The 21,567-nt window shown below is 46.1% G+C and overlaps 1 protein-coding gene across 1 annotated transcript in view; it reads left to right on the top strand.

The window, feature by feature from the left end:
- Positions 1-1,393: 1,393 nt before the first annotated feature.
- KIF24 (kinesin family member 24) overlaps positions 1,394-21,567 on the top strand; it is a 28,300-nt gene continuing 8,126 nt past the window's right edge. The window contains exons 1-9 of the mRNA XM_081316210.1: positions 1,394-2,423; positions 5,120-5,309; positions 6,114-6,211; positions 9,157-9,372; positions 11,558-11,645; positions 14,937-15,058; positions 15,566-15,671; positions 19,061-19,132; positions 20,289-20,398. Coding sequence (XP_081172336.1) covers positions 1,855-2,423; positions 5,120-5,309; positions 6,114-6,211; positions 9,157-9,372; positions 11,558-11,645; positions 14,937-15,058; positions 15,566-15,671; positions 19,061-19,132; positions 20,289-20,398 — 1,571 coding nt within the window. The 5' untranslated portion in view covers positions 1,394-1,854. The remainder of the gene's footprint in view (positions 2,424-5,119; positions 5,310-6,113; positions 6,212-9,156; positions 9,373-11,557; positions 11,646-14,936; positions 15,059-15,565; positions 15,672-19,060; positions 19,133-20,288; positions 20,399-21,567) is intronic.

The following is a 21,567-nucleotide window of genomic DNA, read 5'->3' as shown; positions in this document are numbered from 1 at the left end:
TAGGAGGGGTATAAATATACCCTAGAATCTTTCTACATGATATTAAGTTATATTTCCACAACTCTTTACCCATTTGTTTAGGGGGTAATTTTGGCAAGCTTTTATCCTCTAATTCTTGAATTGTTTATCTGCTGCAGAGTAGTGCAAAAGCAACTGAGATTTTTTTTAAAAAACACACCTTCATACATATTATTTCACCTTTATTCTGCCAGGGTTCATAATAAAATACGATTTCCTTGCTGATGTAGTTCTGCTGTTTAAGTTCGCTGAAATTCTAAGGGTACTATTGTATTGTATTACTTTCACATGGTATGAAATTGCTTTTTGTTTTGACAAATATTGACCATTTACAGACCTGAATGATGGAAACTGACAGTGGGGGATTACTTAACAATGGATTTGTCGCCAGTGAACTTTCCCATTATCCTGATATACCATAGTCCTTGACTTATGACCACAATTGGCATGGGAATTTTGATCATTAAGCAAGCTGTCACGTGACCAGACCTGATTTTAGAACCATTTTTATTCAGCCATTACGCAAGTTGTATGGTCATTAAGCGAAACATGTAATTGTTAAGCAAATCTGGTTTCCCCAATTGACTTTGTTTGTCAGAATAGCAATAGCAATAATGTTTAGACTGCCCCATAGTGCTTTCCAGCACTGTCTGGGTGGTTTACAAAGATTGCAGCCTATTGCCCCCAACAATCTGGGTCCTCATTTTACCAACCTCAGAAGGATGGAAGGCTGAGTCAGTCACGAGCCCCATCAGGATCAAACTCCAGGCTGTGAGCAGAATCCGGCTGTAAAGGTTGTAGTCATAATCGTGTGACTGCAAGATCCTGCACCCGTTGTAAATCTGAGCCTCTTGCCAAGCGTCCACATTGCAATCAGATGACTGTGGGAGTTGTGGAACGGTTGTAACTTTGAGCAGGACTTTTCAACCAGTGGTACGGGTACCACCTGTGGTACATTGGCACCTGGCAGGTGGTACGCGACCATCGTAGAAAAGTAGCGGGGGAAGGGAATGAGCTGAACCGGTAGCAGCACCGCACAAGCCTAAGCGAGAGATGGCTGGAGCTAGGCGACTGGTGGTACTTGGATGTTGCCGTATCCTAAAAGTGGTACAGTGGGTGAAAAGGTTGAAAAGCCCTGACTTTGAGGACGGATCCTAAGTCACTTTTACTAAGACCGTTCTAATTTTAAACTGTTGCCGGGAATAAACAAAATGGAGACCGCTTTAGGAAGAAGGTTCTTGTTTATTTAGTTGCCAGAAACTTCAGTGACAGCAGCATATTTCTGGGGTGGCTGACAAAATGGAGGTGGGAGTGGTGGATTAATCCTATTATGTACTAAAGGTCATGTCTTTAGATTTTGGGTGGGTACGTAGATTTTTAGGGATCTTTGTCTTTCTAATCCCATCAGCTTCAAGCTTCCTGGCTCCAATCTTTCTGAAAGGATTATCAAATCTTCATTTCTGCAGAGCTGGCCTGCTGAGTTTCCGCTTGGGGGAGACGGAGAGGTTTCTGCCTTTTAAGATTTTCTCCCATTATTCCTTTGTGAAATATAATATTCTGCCTTTTCAAATATTCCCCCCCCCTAAATATTTCCTTCTCTCGAGGGTGGGGAGAGTGCTGACTTCCTACAAAACCATTGTTAAAGCCAAGGATTACCCGTAGCCTTGCAGGTTGTTGCATTTCCAGTCAATCTGTTAGCATGAAATTAGAATTCTGTCCCAACAATGCCTGTTGATGTTTTTCTCCCCCTTTTTTGAAAAACCACTTCTCTGGCATAGAAAGATTTCATTTTGTCTTAACTGTTTTCTTAACTGCTTAGGCAACCGCGATTAGAAGATGGCCTCCTGTCTGTACGAATGCCTCTGTGAGGCAGAGCTTCAAAAGTACTATCCCCATTTTACCGCCCGCGGCTTCCAGAAGATCGATGAACTGGCCAAGGTCTCCATGAAGGATTACAGCAAACTCGGGGTTCACAACATGAAGGACCGCAAGCGTCTCTTCCAGCTCATTCGGATTATCAAGATGTTGCAGGCCGAAGAGGAAGCGGTCAGGAAAAAAGAGGAAGATTTCCAAAGAAGTGCCCGCCGTCCACGACCCCAGCTCCCTCGATCTGGCCCACGGAGGCAGCTTCATTTTGATTCCGAGGAAAAAGCGGAACGAAAGGACTTGGTACCCGAGTCGAGCACTTCATCTCACAGCTCTTCCAACGAGAGTAAAGAGGAGGCTGCAGCTGAGTTCAGCCTTGATCTGGTCTACAAAAGACCCATAGACTGGGCAGAGGATCAGCTTGTTGTTCCGGCTAGAAGTTCCTCTAACGATGTTTTAGGAGATACCGACATATCCTTTGTGCAGAGGGTAGCTCATATCTCAGGCTACAATTATGGAGTGCCTCACTCTTATACCAGGTGATCTTTTTTTCGTTCTTTGCATTTCTGTTCATGGAGAAGAGGCTAGTGGAGAACACAGAATAATAGGGTTTATACCATGCCTGACAAGTGGCTGTCCAGTCTCTTCTTAGAAACCTCCAGTGATGGAGCGCCCACAACTTCTGGAGGCGAGCCATTAATGAATTGTTCTAACTGCCAGGAAACCTCCCTTTGTTTCTAGGTTTGGATCTCTCCTTACTGTCCCAAAGGTCCTTTTTCAAGAGGCAACTGGACTTCCTTGTTTTCCTTTGAAGGCATTTGGCTTCTCATCCAAGAAGTTTCTTCAGCTCAGTAGAGGGGGAAGGGATATGACATCATCTGTCTCCGGTCTACAACACAGTCCTTTCAGCAGTTCCCAGAAGGCTCCACGCCCATTTCCACTGCTCAGGTGACCCTGAGGACACAGATCAACCTCCAGGTGGCTTCAAGTTCTCTCTAAAAGAGGGCTAACAATCAGCTGTCTGCAAGGAGTATTCCATTCCCCACCATTCGCTCAGAGCCGAAGAAGCTTCTCGGATGGGAAGCGAAACGTCTTCGGAAAAAACAAAGTCCGGTTGCCTCTTGAAAAAGCACCTTTTGAGACAACCATGATCCGGATGACTTAGAGTCTCCATAAGGCATCTCTCTCTAATCATTTCCCAACCATTTGTTTCTTGTCCGGCCCTCAAGAGCTGAGTAGAATAGGTCAAGAAATGGCTTCTCAAGTACTGGAATGCAGCTGTCAAGTCTTCCCCTGAGCCTTCTCTTCATTAGGCTAGACATAGGCAGGTGGAACATCTTGCGTCCCACGCCCCCTCCCACCCAGGTGAGGTCAGCCCCAACCCTCCTGATCTTTCATAAGAGCCTAAAGATCTGGCCCTGCTTGGGGCCCCAATACATCGGAGATGGTTGATCAGTTAACTGTTCTGTTCCAGCCTACGACCGGCCCTGTTTGTGTGTCAGGGACAACCCCTTCTTCCTTTAAACAATCAATAGGCTGGGGAAAAAGCGAACCCAAATTTATTTACAGTTCAAACAAAAAGGCAACAGAATATTTCCTTCAATAAGTGATTCCAACGATTCCATCAAGTTCCCTTCATCCAGTGCGCTCCCACAGGGAGGGTCTTCTCAGGGTGCCGCCGGTAAAAGATTGCCGGCGGGTAACACCCAGGGGGAGGGCCTTCTCAGTGGGTGCGCCTGCCCTTTGGAACCAGCTGCCCGTGGAGCTGAGGACTGCCCCCGACCTCCGTTCATTCCACCGGGACCTGAAGACCTGGCTTTTCCAGCTCTCTGGCCCAGGCTGAGAATTTTAATTCTAATTTTAATTGGGGGTTTTTACTTTTTCAGGGACTGTTATAATCTTTTTAATTGTTTTTAATTTTTGTATTTCTTGTTTTAATTACCCTGTTAACCGCCCTGAGTCCTTCGGGAAAGGGCAGTATACAAATCCAATTAAATAAATAAATAAATAAATGATTCAAAATATCAAACAAGAGTCAAACAGATTAGCAAGAACCGACCAGGATTCTCTTTGCATGTCTCCAAACGGTTGCCTTCAGCAACCAGCCCCGCCCACATCTTCCCCTTTTATTATCAGTCCCAAGGCGTGGCTTCTCACTGCCTTCTCCTCCTCTCACTGAGTTGCCTCATTGATTTTCTCTGCTGTGCTCTGCTGGATTGCCTTCTGCTTCTAGCGTCTCTGCACAGATTCAGCTGTGACTCCTCTGAGTCCGACACCTCGTACTCACACAGCTGAGCCTCATGAGGAACATGAGAGTCCTGCAGTGCATCAGAGCCTCCCCCCCTCCGGCACCAAAGGTTCTCCCAACCCCTCCTCCTCCTCAGACTCATCGGACTCAGCTGCTGGGAGCACAGGCTGACACTGAATCACAACATTAACAGCAGATGCTACCTCACCACCCCACTCTGTTCCTGCCCTCCCCACCTGTAATTGGATCGTACAGTTTCCTGGTATTAACTTATTGATGTTGTTATTATTCCATATATATATATATATATATATATTTTTATGATTGTAAATCGCTCAGAATTACCCTGTGGTAATATGGGCAGCTGATCAATTTTATACCGAACTAAAATAAATACCTAGTTCCCTTGGCCACTTATCGTGCAGTTGAGCTTCCAGTCCCCTTATCTTTGTTGCTCTTTTTTCTAGACTCTAGAGCAGGGGGTTTGCAAACTTGGCCCTTTTATGACTTGTGGATTTCAACTCCCAGAATTCCTCAGCCAGCCCTGAGGGTCTTAAAGTTACCAAGTTTGAAGACCCCTGCTCTAGAGTCTCGGCATCTTTTTTTTTTTTTTGTATCTGGCGACCAGAATTTTAGATGCATTATTCCAAGGGTGGTCTCAGCCGTGCAATACAAAGCGGTACTATCATTTCACGTCATGTTGATGCTGTCCTTTTGAGGGAATCTAGGAGTGCATTGGGTTTTTTGGCTGCTACAGCACACTTTCTGGCTCATACTTAAGAGGCTGTCCGCTAGGACACTTAAATCCCTCTCACAGTCACTATTGCAAGTATATTTTGATGGGAGGTTAAATTTACTACAATGAAATAAAAGTTGGGTACCAGAGATTCTGAACTGCTATTCGAAGAGAGCATTGTGTGCCTGTCCTTTTGTGGGCTTTCATCCGTGTGATGTGATGGCAGCACATTTGAAATCCCTCTCTTGTAGAACGGGTGCTTCTGAAAAAGAGAGACTGTGGATCGAAACCGACAAGATCCGGGTGTGTGTACGAAAACGCCCCCTCAGTTTACGAGAAGAGAGGCGCGGAGAAGTGAACATCCTCACAGTGGAAGGCAAAGAAACTCTTCTGCTCCATGAGAAGAAAGAGGCAGTTGACCTCACTCAGTACATTTTGCAGGTGTGTGTGTGTGTGTGTGTGTGTGTGTGTGTGTGTGTGTGAGAGAGAGAGAGAGAGAGAGAGAGAGAGAGAGAGAGAGAGAGATCTTTACAATTCCTAGCATAACTTTAGAATGTTCAATTCAGTGAACTACTACTACAACTACTGATTTTTAGGAATATCTATTTTTTCCCATCTTTCTATATCCCTATATCTATATCCCAAAGATGCTTTTCCCAAAGGCAACTGGACTTCCAGTTGCCTTTGGGACAAGCATCACCTGGATGACTAAGAATTTCCACAGCCATCTTTCTATAGCTATACCAACTGCTTTCTTCCCCAGAGATAGCGACTTGATGGAGCTTAGAAATAAAATGAGACAGATCATTTTCCCCCCTATACTCTATATCTATTTGCTGTTGCTGATGGTGTTTCTTCTCAGTGGGTCTAATGTGGCTTTGTTTTATCAGACCAATGTAGCTTCTCATAACTTTAAAAGAGTCGTGGTGGCGCAGCGGTTAGAATGCAGTATTGCAGGCAGGCATCCGCCCACAGCCAAGAGTTCAATTCTGTCCAGCTCAAGGTTGACTCAGCTTTCCATCCTTCTGAGGTCGGTAAAATGAGGACCCAGATTGTTGGGGGCAAAAGGCTAACTCTAAACTGCTTAGAAAGGGCTGGAAAGCACTGTGAAGCAGTATATAAATCTAAGTGCCATTGCTAGGGCTAAAGGGACCATGTTCCTGGTTATGCCCACTACCATTATGCCTAGTTAAAGGAATTAAATTTTTTTTCCCTTGCACTAAATATGCCTTCTGTCATTTTCAGCATGTGTTTTATTTCGACGAGGTCTTTGGGGAGACATGTTCCAATGAAGATGTGTACATGAAGACCGCCCATCCTCTTATTCAACATGTATTTAGTGGGTAGAGTATCCCTATTGAATATTTCTCTCAGCCTTCAGTTTTATGCCTTCCAAAGCCTCAAGTTCAGCAATCTTCAGTTTTGGAGAGATTTTGAGAACTGAAATCTAATTTACGCAAGAGGATCAGTTTTGGGAAGACTGATCTATCACTTTAAAAAACCAAAGGAAGTGATGTGGATGGAGCTTCAAGACAATGGGTCTCCTTCAGTATGAAAGTTGTCTACTCTTTGCTGCCACACACAATGATGGAATTGTGTCCTGTTTCGGACACTGCAATTCTTTAAAGGAGCTGCATCTTTTGCTAGGCCCAGTTGTGATACCTGCCTGCTACTGTGCCAGCCCAGCAAAAGATGCAGCTGCCTTAAAGAGACATAGTCAAATATTACATTTGTGCTTTGGCACACTTCAAAGCTAGAAGCTTCCCATCACACTGAGAGCAAAGAAACCACGTCATGGTTATAACTCATGAACCCAGCCTCTGAAAAACTTTGCTGGCTGGCATTTATCCTAGTGCCCAAGACATAAGGACATTTCTGATTTCTAATGAATTTAATATACATGGCTCAGGAAGCCATCAGCATGAGTACAGTAGTCCACAACTTATAATCTTTGGTTTAGTGACTGAAGTTGCAGTGGCACCAAAAAAGGTGACTTATGACTGTTTTTCTACACTTACGACTATTGCAGCATCCCCATGGTCACGCAATTTACATGTAATGATTTAGAAGCTAACTAGCTGATGTAAGAAGTATGATGCAATGATGGGAATGAATAAGCAGGGTCTGTGTCCCTTTAAGAGCCAGCTGGGTCTCTGTCTCTTTAAGAGCCTTTTATAAAAGGGAAGGCTTTGCAGATATGTGCTCTCTCTTCCATTTCCTGCTGTAACTGCTGTATGTTGGAGCCTCTGTATTAACACATGTATGTATATTGTTTGTGGTGTATGATATTGTAGATAGTGAAAGATAAACCACCATTTAATATAGACCACTGTTTACTGTATTTACTCCTGGGTTATCTCAGTGCAATAAGACTGCATGCTCTGACATGGATGCTTGGCAACAGACTCATACTTACGACAGTTGCACAAAGGGGATCCTGTGATCCCCTTTTGCGACCTTCCAACAAGCAAAGTCAAGGGGGAAGCCAGATTCACTTAACAGCCATGTTAATAATTTAACAGCTGCAGTGATTCACTTAACAACTGTGGCAAGAAAAGTCACATTGAGTACTCTTTGTACTTATTTTTGCTCCGAATTTAACATTCCAATGATTTTATGGCACTGCACAATTTTATGACCTTTTTGCCATGGTTGTTAAGTGAATGTTCAGTTAACTGAATCACATGGTCATTAAGCGAATCCGGCTTCTTCCATTGACTTTGCTTGTCAGAAGCCGGCTGAGAAGGTTGCAAATGGCAACCACACGAACCCAGAAGGCTGCAAACTCTGTAAATGCATGTTGGTTACCAAGCCACCGAATGTTGATCACATGACCATGGCAGTGTTGCGATGGTCATAAAAATGAGGACTGGTCGTAACTCACAAGTAAGTTTTTCCAGTTCTGTGGTGACGTTGGTTGCTAAACAAATGGTTATAAATTGAGGACTGCCTTTTATACTGTATTTAGTAGGTGAGAAGGTTATAGTTTTAGTCTCTCAAGATTCTGACCAATAAAAGAGAATACAGGTAGTCCTTGGCATACAACAGTTCATTTAGTGACTGTTCGAAGTTTGAAGTTTCACTTAACAAGCATGTTACTAACTTAACAACTGATTCACGTAACGGCTGTGGCAAGAAAAGTCATCAAGTGGAGCAAACGTCACTGAACTGTCTCACTTAAATGTTTCACTTAGCAATGGAAATTTTGGGCTCAACTGTGGTCGTAAGTCGAGGACTACCTGTTTTTATAGCTCAGGGTTGAAATGAAAGAGTCCTTGATGCTCTCTCAGTTCGGCTGTTTTCTTGCAGACGTTTCATAACCCAACTAGGTAACGTCATCAGTGCTAGGCTGATGATGTTACCTAATTTCGATAACAAAATATCTGCGAAACCACAGTCAAGCACAGATTTTTGTCCATAAGGTGTAAGAAAGGTTTGGGCCTGACTGGATTTCCTCTGTCATCTCTGAGGAAATGGACCTGTCAGTTCCTCAATATAGCTGTACAGGGATCCGAATGGATTTCATGGATTTCAAATTCTGCAGTCTGTTCCGCTTAGTATCTTTGGAAATTGATGGCTTTTAATCCCATCTATTTTGCAGGAGAAACGACCAAAATTAACGTGGTGTCCTAAACCCTGAGAAAAATCCCTGCCAGCTCCGATCATTGTGGTTTACCTCAATTTCCAGACTTATTTTGCCCCTGCTGTTTATTCACATATAAAAACGTGTAAATACGTGTATTGAGCCTTGGTGGAGCAGTGGGCTAATGCCTCCTTAAGTAACACCAGCTGCCTGCAATTAGTGCAGGTTCGAGTCCCACCAGGCTCAAGGTTGACTCAGCCTTCCATCCTTCCGAGGTAGGTAAAATGAGGACCCAGATTGTTGGGGGCAATAAGCTGACTTTGTAATAATGCCGCTTGGAGTGTGTGTGTGAAAACCCTAATAAGCAGGCATATACATAGGATGAAGGCTACTGCTAAGCTTGTAAGCCGCCCTGAGTCTTCGGAGAAGGGCGGGATATAAATGGAATTAAAATAAAAATAAATAAAATAATGGAAGTGTTGTATAAAAATGTGTAATCAAGTATCACTTTGGGTTCCTGTGTCCCAACCAAGAGGAATATCCTTGGACATTTTAAATCTCTTGTGAGGTCTTTATTCCCCCTTTCATCTTCTGTCGGTGATAACAGCTATTCAAATAAATAAAGAGCGTACACCTAGAATGGAACGTCCTGAAGTCATTAACGAAAGCTTGTCATGATTACTTTTCATCTTTCCTTGGTTGCAGAGGAAATGCCACCTGCTTTGCATACGGACAAACAGGGGCAGGGAAGACCTACACGATGTTTGGCACTCAAAAAACGCCCGGCCTCTACGCCTTGGCTGCTAAAGAGATCTTCAGTCAACTGGAAAGCACTCAGGCTAAGAAAGACCTCCATGTCTGGATCAGCTTTTACGAGATCTACTGCGGGCAGCTTTATGACTTGCTAAATGAAAGAAAGAGGTATTTAACTCTGAGAACACAAAAGGGGTTGTTGTTTTTTGAGGAGGGGGGGAGAAATGACATAAATCAGATGAAGTTCGGTGGAATTACAGCTTCGTGGAAGACCCCCCCCCCCCAAAGCTAAGGAGACTAACTTGCTTTTTTTAAAAAATAATGTTTGCAGAATAGTGCAAGTGGCTTGATGTACAGATAGTCCTCAACTTGCGACCACAACGGAGCCCAAAATTTTATGTTGCTAACTGAGACGTTTGTTAAGTGACTTTTGACTCATTTTGCAACCTTTCTTGCCACAGCTGTTTAAGTGAATCACTGCAGTTGTTAAATTGGTATCACGGTTGGCTTCCCCCATTGACTTTTTTGTTTGTCACAAGGTCGCAAAAGGGGATCGCGTGACCCCAGGACACTGCAAGCGTCATATGTATGAGTCAGTTGCCAAGCATCTGACCACAGGGGTGCTGCAACGGTTGTGTGAAAAACGGTCCTAAGTTATTTTTTCACTGCTGTTGTAACTTGGAATAATCACTAAATGAACTCTTGTGAGTCGAGGACTACACGTAGCCCTCGACTTAACAGCAGTACATTTAATGACCATTCAAAGTTACAACAGCACTGAAAAAGTGGCATGACCGTTTTTCACGCTTTCGGCCATTGCAGCATCCCCATATTCACATGATCAAAACTGAGACGCTTGGCAACTGGCTCATACTTACGACGGTTGCAGTGTCCCGGGGTCACCTGATCCCCTATTACAACCTTAGCAACATCAATTTTGGGCTCCATTGTGTTCGTAAGTTGAGGACTACCTGTATTCCACATCTTTCAGAGACCCATTGGACCATTTAGAGCTGAGATCCATTCAGTCAACATCCCACCAGTAGCAGCTGTTCATTCACCTGGTTATCACTTAGAAGTCGGGCAAAATGCAACTTTTGGTTCATCCCCCCATCAGAATCAGTGCAGACCTGAGGCCAAAATTTCCATTGTTAAAGCAAGGCCGTTCACTGAATTTTGCCCTGTTTTATGACCTTTTTTTGGCCACCGTTGTGAAGTAAAATGGGACGCGGTGGCTCAGTGGGTTAGGACGCTGAGCTTGTCGATCAGAAGGTCGGCAGTTTGGCGGGTCGAATCCCGAGTGCCGCGTAACAGAGTGAGCACCTGTTACTCGTCCCAGCTTCTGCCAACCTAGCAGTTCGAAAGCAGGTAAAAAAAATGCAAGTAGAAAAATAGGGACCGCTACAGTGGGAAGGTCACAGCGTTCCGTGCGCCTTTGGCGTCTAGTCATGCCGGCCACATGACCATGGAGACGTCCTCGGACAAGCGCTGTTCATCCGGTCAGTTCAAACAGGCCAATCCCGAGGTGTTAAGTCCGTTGTGGGGGAAAAAGGGCTATAGGATTTTGGCACCTTCTCCTGGGAGTGAGGAGATGAACTGGTTGCCGGAGGTTACATTCCTTTCTTCTCCCCCCTTTACTAGCTGACAATAAGGGGAGAGAAAGTACCCAGAAGAAATATGGAAATAGGAAAGCAAAGAGTTACATTGTAGTGATAGAGGAAGTCAAGGCTATAACCCCAAGCTCTCCCACCCCCCTACCCCCCCAGGAGTATGGCAGAACCCATGAAGAGAAGAGAGCAAGGTTCGAGTCAGGATGAAAGAAAAGGATTAGGTTAGGAGGGGGGAGGGGGAACCCTGTAGATATGGGTTCTGACACATGTGGTCGCTAAGGGAATCCAGCTTCCTCCATTGAGCTGGTTGTTGGAAGCCGGCCGGGAAGGTTGCGAATAGCGATCATGTTGACCCCAGGGACAGTGCAACTGTCATAAGCACATGCCAGTTGCCAGGCACCCAAATTTTGACCACCTGACTGTGGACACGCTGCCACAGTCATAAGAGCGAAAAACGGCCGTAAGTCACTTTTCCAGTCCCACTGAAACTTCAGGGCTCACCCAACGAATGGTTTTAAGCGGAGGGCTAGCTGTATTTCTTTTTATCAGTACCGCTGCTGACTGGTTATTCCTTTACGGTACGTCATAATAATTTCCAAATAGGTGAACTGTTTTAATCTGCCCTAGACCGTATTTTATGGGAAATCATTGTACCCAGTACTTTTTCAAAAGTTGATTTTTTAGAGCACTTTGTTGCACTTCTTTCCAAGTTTCTCTACTAACCTCGGAGGGTTTCTCTGCAGGCTTTTTGCAAGGGAAGATAGCAAGCACGTTGTGCAGATAGTCGGGCTGCGCGAGGTCCACGTGAATACGGTCAGCTTGCTTCTGGAGGTAATTTTTTTTTAAATAATATTTTATTAATTTTCCCATTTTACCTTTAAAAAAGCAACGTGGCCACTGGTTTAATCAATAGTTCGATAACAAAATCTTTAGTGCAAATCTCAGGTTACAACCTCCGATATTTCTTCTCTTTTTCCCTTAACATTCACTGTCTCATATTCAAACCAGTACAGTTCTAGTTACATCAACTCAATAAAAACATCATTATTACATTTATCAATAAATTTTTAGCTTATACGTATCTTAATTACATTCAATCTTCATAAAACAATCCATATCCTGTTATTAATTTTCACCCATTTTTTTAGTTTTTCATCAATATTCCAATTTAACCTTTGATATTTATAATTTTCAGTCTTTGGGTTCCCAAGATTTCCCTTGTCTCAATTCATAACAAAATATAATATCCAAAATAGACATTTTTATCTATTTAAATGTAATCTCGTTCTATTTCCTAAAAGTTATCCATTTCCCACCATATTAAATCATCTACTTAATAGTACAATATCCCCTTTAATAAATCAAAACCATTATGTATATTACCAAGGTTAATCAATAAATCAAACATATTCATAATAATTTTATTTTCCCCTTTAGGTCTAATGTTTAAATATTGCGCAGATAAAATCCTTATTTTCAACTAATTTCCAGGGTAATTTTGAGTTCTATTTAGCTTCTTGTATTTATGGTAATATAGGGACGTGGTGGCTCAGTGGGTTAGGACGCTGAGCTTGTCGATCAGAAGGTCGGCAGTTTGGCGGGTTGAATCCCGAGTGCCGCGTAGCAGAGCAAGCGCCTGTTACTCATCCCAGCTTCTGCCAACCTAGCAGTTCGAAAGCATGTAAAAATGCAAGTAGAAAAATAGGGACCACTACGGTGGGAAGGTCACAGCGTTCTGTGCGCCTTTGGCGTCTAGTCATGCCGGCCACATGACCACGGAGACGTCCTCGGACGTCTGGCTCTTCTGCTTTGAAACGGAGATGAGCACCAGCCCCTAGAGTCGGAAACGACTAGCACGCATGTGCGGGGGAACCTTTACCTTTATTTATGGTAATGGGAAGGTTTGCCTTCAGGCTCTTGCTGCTCTTATGCCTCCTACCTTATCAGATGAATTTGGGGAAATAGGTAACCAGTCAGGACAGAAGGAAAAGTCTGGAGAATTTTGGAAGCTCCAGTTCAACTGCTCTGGAAGCACATTGTCAGGACCCACCCCAGTCCACACCTTAGGAAAGAAGAACTCTTAGGAAAGAAGATGGGATTGTCCAAACAGGAACTTTTACTAAAACATGGTTGACAGTGGATAATCTAGACAGGATCTGGAAACTTATCTCGCAGGTCGATACTTTTAAAGTGTCCCCGAGTAAAAAAAAAACCTCCCCTCAGTGCATTTGGTCAGTCCCAGATCAGTCAATTTCTTGTTGTTAGCTGCGAAGTCGTGTCCGACCCATCGCGACCCCATGGACAACGTTCCTCCAGGCCTTCCTGTCCTCTACCATCTTCTGGAGTCCATTTAAGCTCACGCCTCCTGCTTCAGTGACTCCATCCAGCCACCTCATTCTCTGTCGTCCCCTTCTTCTCTTGCCCTCAACCTTTCCCAGCATTAGGCTCTTCTCCAGGGAGTCCTTCCTTCTCATTAGGTGGCCAAAGTATTTGAGGTTTCAACTTCAGGATCTGGCCTTCTAAAGAGCAGTCAGGGTTGATCTCCTCTAGGACTGACCGGTTTGATCGCCTCGCAGTCCAAGGGACTCGCAGGAGTCTTCTCCAGCACCAGAGTTCAAAGGCCTCACTTCTTTGGCGCTCGGCCTTTCTTATGGTCCAACTTTCACTGCCATACACCGCAAGATCAGTCAATTATCAGGTGTCAAACTCTTCGTGGGAAAAGAGAGCCCCAGTATCATTTGCAATATTATTACTTCCTCCCCTTCACGTTCCAGTCGGAGATACAAACCAGAGTTCCCCCTTCTCCCTCTTTCTTTGTTCTTCTTAGTTCAAAGGGTTTTTTCCCTGGTCTTTTGTAATGGCCTCCAGGCAGGCTGAATACACAAACCTTCCCTCTAAGACAGAGATGGAGAACCTTTTAGAGGGACCGAGTGCCCAAACTGCAACCCAAAATCCACTTACGTATTGTCGAGTGCCGGCTGGGCGTGGCCCATTGGGTGGGTGTGGCCCATTGGGTGGGCGTGGCTGCGGTGGTAACAGCAGACTGGCTGGGACTAAAAAGTTCAAACAATCAATTCCAACTTTGCAAGATCTTTTTTTTTCCCCATGAGAAGTTGAAATTGATTGATTGAACTTTTTTTTTCCCCACACAGCGTCGGAGGCCTAAAGTGAAAAAGCGAAGGCCTAGGACTGGGGCGACGGCGCGTGTGCCACAGAGAGGGCTCTGCGTGCCACCTGTGGCACGCGTGCCATAGGTTCACCACCATGGCTCTAAGAGATAGAGATGGCTTTTTACGACCCTGCCTTCTCTTCCCCTCCTTGGATATGGCAGAATCCAGTAAGGGGGTGAGATTTAGATTTGCACAGTTAGAAATGAAATATACCGTAAATGGATTCTGACACACATTGGGAGGGGAGGCAGTCCGAAAGTTGAAGTGGAATTATGGCTTGGGAGACACACACACACACACACACACACACCCCAAAATGTCTCAGATCTTCCTCGTGCTTGGCATAATAGCGATAAGCGTGGAAAGAATCCTTGGTAGTCTCTGAATTTGGTTGTCTTCTTGTAGACGTTTCACTACCAAACTAGAGATCATCAACAGTGCCGAAAGAGAGGGGAATTTGCTCTCTATTTATACACAAGTGCCCTGCCCTGTCAGTGCTGGTGGGAGGGTTCTTGGTAGTTTTATTGCTTGATTATTGATCTAGTATTAAGAAGAGAAGCGGGGGAGGGGGGAGGGAGAGACCAACCAATGGAAGAGAATATCTGTAGCTTAGGGTTGAAATGAGGGGTCCTTGGTGCTGCCTGAGCTTGGTTTTTTTGTTGCAGACGTTTCGCTACCAAACTAGGTTACGTCATCACTGCTAGAAGGGAAAGGGGATTTTGCTCCCTGTTTGGCTTGCCCATGCTGTCAGGGCAAGCCACTTCTAAACAGAGAGCAAATCCCATTCCTTTTTTTTTTTTTTTTTTGCATTTTTTACCCAACTGGGTCACGATTCATCTGCAAGAAAACAGCCAAGCTCGGAGAACAGTGAAGGACCCCCACCATTTTATCACTGTGCAAGTTCCCCCTCTCTCATTTCTCTGCTTTCAACCTCCTCCATCCCCCCCCCCAGGTTATTCTGAAAGGAGGCAAGGAACGCAGCACAGGGGCGACTGGAGTCAACTCCGATTCTTCCCGATCCCACGCCATTGTCCAGATTCAAATGAAAGATCCTGCCAACAGAGTGTTTGGGAGGTGAGCAGAGAAGAAGTGGAAAGAACAGGCTTTGCCTGAACTTTCCGCGGTCCACAAAGGCGTAAGCTGGCTGGGTGTCCTTACCAATTCCTTCAGCACACGTAGGTAATTGGGACACCTGAACATCAGCTCAACTTAGCCAGTCATTTACTAGGTATGAGTTTGCTAAATGAATTCAAGGAGATCACATAGTTTGTGCCTGCCTAATGGTACACCATCTGCAGGATTGGGAGAAGACATCCAGACCTTTGGATAGCGGGCCATTTTTCCCATTTAATTTCTGATTTCCTTTCCTGAGCCGGAAGCATTAACACAATCCTTTGCTGCTTTTATTGGTCATTGTACCTTCCTTGAAATATGGAATTGGAGAGTAGTATACTTTTTTTAAGTTGATTTGAGGTAAACTTCCATACCCTTGAGCTAAACACCATTTATTAATAAATTCTACCTGGCTGTGGGAACTGAAACTTCATTGGGCAGGTTAACATCCCGAATGTTGTCTTCCAGAATCTCATTTATTGATCTGGCTGGCAGTGAGAGGGCAGCTGATGCCAAAGACTCTGACCGGCAGACAAAAATGGAGGGAGCAGAAATCAATCAGAGTCTTCTAGCAGTAAGTAAACACAGGTTCTTCCCTAATGAGTTCTTCTGAAGGCTGCACTTTATGGGTCAAGTGACTGTGGAGACTCTCAGTCATCCAAGTCACAGATGTCCCAAAGATGCTTTTTTTCACGAGGCAACTGGACTTCCTTGTTCTTTCTTTGAAGACACTTCGCTTTTCATCCAAGAAGCTTCTTCAGGTCTGACCGGATGGTGGGGAATGGAAGGATTCATGTTCCTTGCAGACAGCTGGTTATTCGCGTTCTTTTAGAGAGCCGTTGAGGCCATTTGGAGGTTTGTCTCTGTCCTCAGGGTCACCTGAGTGGTGCAGATGGGCGTGGAGCCTTCTTGGAACTGCTGAAAGGACTGTGTCGTAGACTGGAGATAGATGATGTCGTATCCCTCCCCCTCTGTTGAGAGAGGGCTGTTCAATTTTGACCTAGATGGCCTCTTTGAAGAAGGCTCTACACCAGACATGTCAAACTCGCGACGTCACGTGACGTCGCACGACGTATCGGAGCTTTTTCCCCATTGCCAGCAATGGGGTGGGCACGGTTTTGTTGCGATGCGTCCAGCGCGTGGGCCGGCAGTTTGACACCCCTGCTCTACACCCATTTCAACTACTCAGGTGACCCTGAGGACACAGATAAAGCTCCAGGTGGGTCTCAAGGACTCTGTTGTTGTTGTTAATTGCGAAGTCGTGTCCGACCCATTGTGACCCCATGGACAACGTTCCTCCAGGCCTTCCTGTCCTCTGCCATCTTCTGGAATCCATTTAAGCTCACACCTACTGCTTCAGTGACTCCATCCAGCCACCTCGTTCTCTGTCGTCCCCTTCTTCTCTTGCCCTCGACCTTTCCCAGCATGAGGCTCTTCTCCAGTGAGTCCTTCCTTCTCATTAGGTGGCCAAAGTACTTGAGTTTCAACTTCAGGATCTGGCCTTCTAAAGAGCAGTCAGGGTTGATCTCCTCTAGGACTGACCGGTTCGATCACCTCACAGTCCAAGGGACTCACAGGAGTCTTCTCCAGCACCACAGTTCAAAGGCCTCTCTAAAAGGAGACAAATGCCCTTTTTGACCCCTCTTTCAAACCAGCAGTCCTCTCTGTCCAAAATGTGGACCTTGCTGTCTTCGAAAGAGCGGCCTCTGTCTTTCAAATGAAGATGGACCGCTGAATCTTGCCCTGATGGGTCAAAACATTTATTTTGCCTGAAAAAAGATGTGGCTTCTGACTTGAAAAGCCCTGGGTTAGGACGGGAAAGGGCCCTGTCCAAAAAAAAAGAGCTGCCAGTGTAAAACATCTGTCCAGCCTAGTAAAATATAAATTTCATCCCTCTAGCTCTGGAGATGGGAGAGGCCAAGACTTCCACAGAGCCACACAGCCTGTAGAGCTAAGCTGATCAGCTGCCAGTCTGAGTTTACAAAGGAAGCAGTTTCATAGATTCATAGAAGCAGGGATGGTTAAACGTTTCAGTTTAAAAAAATAATGCAAAAATATGTTTTGAGAAGAAGAAAAGGAAAACCAGGAGAAGGAAGGAATTAGTTCAAACAGTAAGAGCTAACTTACAAAGAGGGATTACATGCACACGTGCTCCTCCAAAAAAAAAAAAACAACCCACCCAACAACAAATGTTTTGGGATAGGAAAGCAGAGCTCTGTTCCACTGATTAGAAGCACTGGTAGCTAACAAGACGGTCACGCTTAACTCTTTGTGTGAGGTTGTTGGTGCCCACACGATGTCTTTTCCTGCAGACATTTCATTACCCAACTAGGTACTCTCATCAGTGCTAGAGTTTGCTCTCCGTTTTTCTACAAGTGGCATGTAATCAAGGAACCGCCAAGAACGCTCCCATCGACACTGACAGCCGTGACCAAGTTCAGAGTCACCAAGAACCTCAGACTCCTCCTCCTCCATTTCAACACCTCGCTTCCTTCTAGCACCGGTGATGTCACCTAGTTGGGTCATGAAATATCTGCGAGAAAACCGCCAAGCGCAGAGAGTACCAAGGACCCCACAGTCTTCCTCCTCCTCCCTCTCCACAAACCCCACTCCCTTCTAGCACTGATGATGTTACCTAGCTGGGTCATGAAACGTTTGCCGGAAAACCACCAAGCTCAGAGAGCACCAAGGACTCCACAGTCCTCCTCCTCCTCCTCCTCCTCCTCCTCCTTCTCCTCCTCCTCCTCCTCCTCCTCCCTTTCCACAAACCCCACGGCCTTCTAGCACTGATGATGTTACCTAGTTGGGTCATGAAACGTTTGCCGGAAAACCACCAAGCTCAGAGAGCACCAAGGACTCCACAGTCCTCCTCCTCCTCCTCCTCCTCCTCCTCCTCCTCCTCCTCCTCCTCCTCCTCCTCCTCCCTTTCCACAAACCCCACGGCCTTCTAGCACTGATGATGTTACCTAGCTGGGTCATGAAACGTTTGCCGGAAAACCACCAAGCACAGAGAGCACCAAGGACCCCACAATCCTCCTCCTCTATCTTCTACCCCCCCTCCTCCTCCACTCTGCAATCCTCACTGCCTTCTAGCACCGATGATGTCTCCTAGTTGGGTCATGAAACGTCTACCAGAAAACCACCAAGCTCAGAGAGCACCGAGGACCCTACAGTCCTCCTCCTCCTCCCTCTCCACAAACCCCACTCCCTTCTAGCACTGATGATGTTACCTAGCTGGGTCATGAAACGTTTACCGGAAAACCACCAAGCTCAGAGAGCACCAAGGACTCCACAGTCCTCTTCCTCCTCCTCCTCCTCCTCCCTTTCCACAAACCCCACGGCCTTCTAGCACTGATGATGTTACCTAGCTGGGTCATGAAACGTTTGCCGGAAAACCACCAAGCGCAGAGAGCACCAAGGACCCCACAATCCTCCTCCTCTACCTTCTACCCGCCCTCCTCCTCCACTCTGCAATCCCCACTGCCTTCTAGCACCGATGATGTCTCCTAGTTGGGTCATGAAACGTCTACCAGAAAACCACCAAGCTCAGAGATCACCAAGGACCCTACAGTCCTCCTCTATCTTCTCTTCCCCCACTTCTCCTCCCCCCCACTTCTCTTCCTCCACTCTGCAAAGCCCACTCGCTTTTATCACCGATGATGTCCCCTAGTTGGGTCATGAAACATCTGCCAGAAAACCCCCAAGCTCAGAGAGCACCGAGGGTCCCACGGTTCAACCCTGCACTACAGGGTTTCTCCTCCATCTAACCCCTTGCCATATGAAGACCTTGGCAGAGCTCTTGCAGAACTTTGGAGGAAGAGACACAGATTGCAACGGCCTCTCATGTCTTTAGGAGCTTCCAACTGTTGGGTTCAGCAGGGTTTTGTGAGGAAACGGCCCCATGTCAGTGTTGATATGTAGAGTCTTGTGTGATACTCCCTGTTTCTTCTCTTCTGTCTCTAGCTGAAAGAATGCATCCGTGCGCTCGATCAGGAGCACGCTCACACTCCCTTCAGACAAAGCAAACTGACCCAGGTACTACCAGAGACTGACTCAGCTTTCCCCCAAATTCTACAAACATATCTCTCTCTTTCCCTCCCCCTCTCTCTCTTTCTCTCCCTCTCTCTCATTCTCTCTCTCTCACACCCTCCTTCCCTCTCCCTCCCTCTCTCTCTTTCTTTCTCTCCCTCTCTCTCATTCTCTCCCTCCCTCCCTCTCCCTCTTTTTCTCTCATTCTCTCCCTCCCTTCCTCTCCCTCTTTCTCTCCCTCTCTCTCTCCCTCTGTCCCTCTCTCTCTTTCTCTTCCTCTCATTCTCTCTGTCTTTCTCTCTCAAACACACACCCTCCTTCCCTCTCCCTCTTTCTTTCTCTCCCTTATTGTCTCCCCCTCTCTCCCTCTCTTTCTCTCCCTCTCTCTCATTCTCTCTCCCTCCCTCTCCCTCTTTCTTTCTCTCCCTCATTGTCTCCCTTCCTCTCCCTCTCTTTCTCTCCCTCTCTCTCTCCCCTTCCCTCCCTCTATCTCTCTCCCTCTCCCTTTCTCTCCCCTCCTTCCCTCCCTCTCCCTCCCACTTTCTTTCTCTCCCTCTCTCATTCTCTCGCTCCCTCTGTCTCTCCCTCTCTCTTTCTCTCCCTCTGTTTCATTCTCTCTCTGTGTGTGTATGTGTGTCTTTCTCTCTCTCTCTCTCTCTCTCCAAAAATTTAAAACAGAATAACCAAGAAATACAGTGAGTCCTCGACTTACAGCAGTTCATTTATTGACTGTTCAAAGTTACAGTGGCACTGAAAAAAAATGACTCACGACCATTTTTCACACTTATGGCCATTGTAGCATCTCCATGGTCACATGATCGAAATTCAGACGCTTGGCAACTGACTCCTACTTATGACCGTTGTAGTGTCCCCGGGGGTGTGTGTGTGTGTCACGTGATCCCCTTTTGTGACCTTCTGACAAGCAAAATCCAACGGGGAAGGCAGATTTACTTAACAACCGTGTTGCTAAATTAACAACTGCAGTGACTCACTTGACAGTGGTGGCAAGGAAGCGGGTAAAATGGGGCAAAACTGACCTAACGGGGGTTTCACTTAGCAACAGAAACGTTGGGCTCGATTGCGGTTGTAAGTCAAGGACTATCTGTAATTAATGTGCCAAAGAGCTGAGAATAATTCTACGTCTCTTCTCTCCCCGCTCCAGGTCCTGAAGGACTCTTTTGTTGGCAACTCCAAGACGTGCATGATCGCCAATGTGTCACCCAGCCACATTGCCACAGAGCACACCTTAAATACCTTGCGCTATGCCGACAGGTTAGGGTCAGAACGGGTTTAAAACCAGAGAAGAGGGTGGAACTATGTACGTCACGAGGGACTCGGGGGACACCCTGTGCATTTTTGGGGGGGATATATCAGGCCTCCCGACCCTCTGGAGGTTGGCCTTGTTCCGATGTAACCTCTGAGAGATCTGAAAATCGTGCAAAGTTTTGAGGCTCCAGAGAGTCCCTGTTCAGGGCCCGTTTATGTGACTTCCACAGGCTCTGGAGAAGGAGAGGGACAGGGCGGGAGGGAAGGAAGGAAGAGTAGGAGAGAGGGAGGGAGGAGAGAGGGGAAGGGAAGGGAGGAAGGAAGGAAGGGAGGGGGGAGAGAAGGAGGACAGGAATAAAAGGAGTGAGGGAGGAAAAGATGGAGGATAAGAGAGAAAGGGAGAGTGGAGAGGAGGGAAGGAAGGAAGGAAGAGTAGGAGGGAGAGAGGAGAGAGGGGAAGGGAAGGGAGGAAGGAAGGGAGGGAGGGGGGAGAGAAGGACTACAGGAATAAAAGGAGTGAGGGAGGAAAATATGGAGGATAAGAGAGAAAGAGGGAGAGTGGAGAGGAGGGAGAAAAGAAAGAAGAGGGAAGGAAGGAAGAGTAGGAGGGAGGGAGGAGAGAAGGGAAGGGAGGAAGGAAGGGAGGGAGGGGGGAGAGAAGGACGACAGGAATAAAAGGAGTGAGGGAGGAAAAGATGGAGGATAAGAGAGGGAGAGTGGAGAGGAGGGAGGGAAGGAAGGAAGAGTAGGAGGGAGGGAGGAGAGAGGGGAAGGGAAGGGAGGAAGGAAGGGAGGGAGGGGGGAGAGAAGGACTACAGGAATAAAAGGAGTGAGGGAGGAAAAGATGGAGGATAAGAGAGAAAGGGAGAGTGGAGAGGAGGAAAGGAGAAAAAGGGAAGGAAGGAAGGAAGGAACGGAGGAAAAGATGGAGGATAAGAGAGAAAGGGAAAGAGTGGAGAGGAGGAAGGGAGAAAAGAAAGAAGAGGGAGGGAAGGAAGGAAGGAAGGAAGGAAGGAGCCTGTTTTATCCGGGCATGTAATATGTCAGCAGAATAAAAGGCATTTTCTGAATTTTTGACACACCACGACCAAAATATTCACCCTGGCTGGTCTAAATGACCCAGACCTTAGGCTGGAATGCAAACAGCTTCTCTTGCTCAGCAGGAGATCTTACTT

Source organism: Vipera berus, assembly GCF_964194415.1.
Source record: "Vipera berus genome assembly, chromosome: 2".
NCBI lineage: Eukaryota > Metazoa > Chordata > Lepidosauria > Squamata > Viperidae > Vipera > Vipera berus.
The sequence above is the reverse complement of the archived record's forward strand: the minus strand, read 5'-3'. Positions and strand labels throughout refer to the sequence as shown.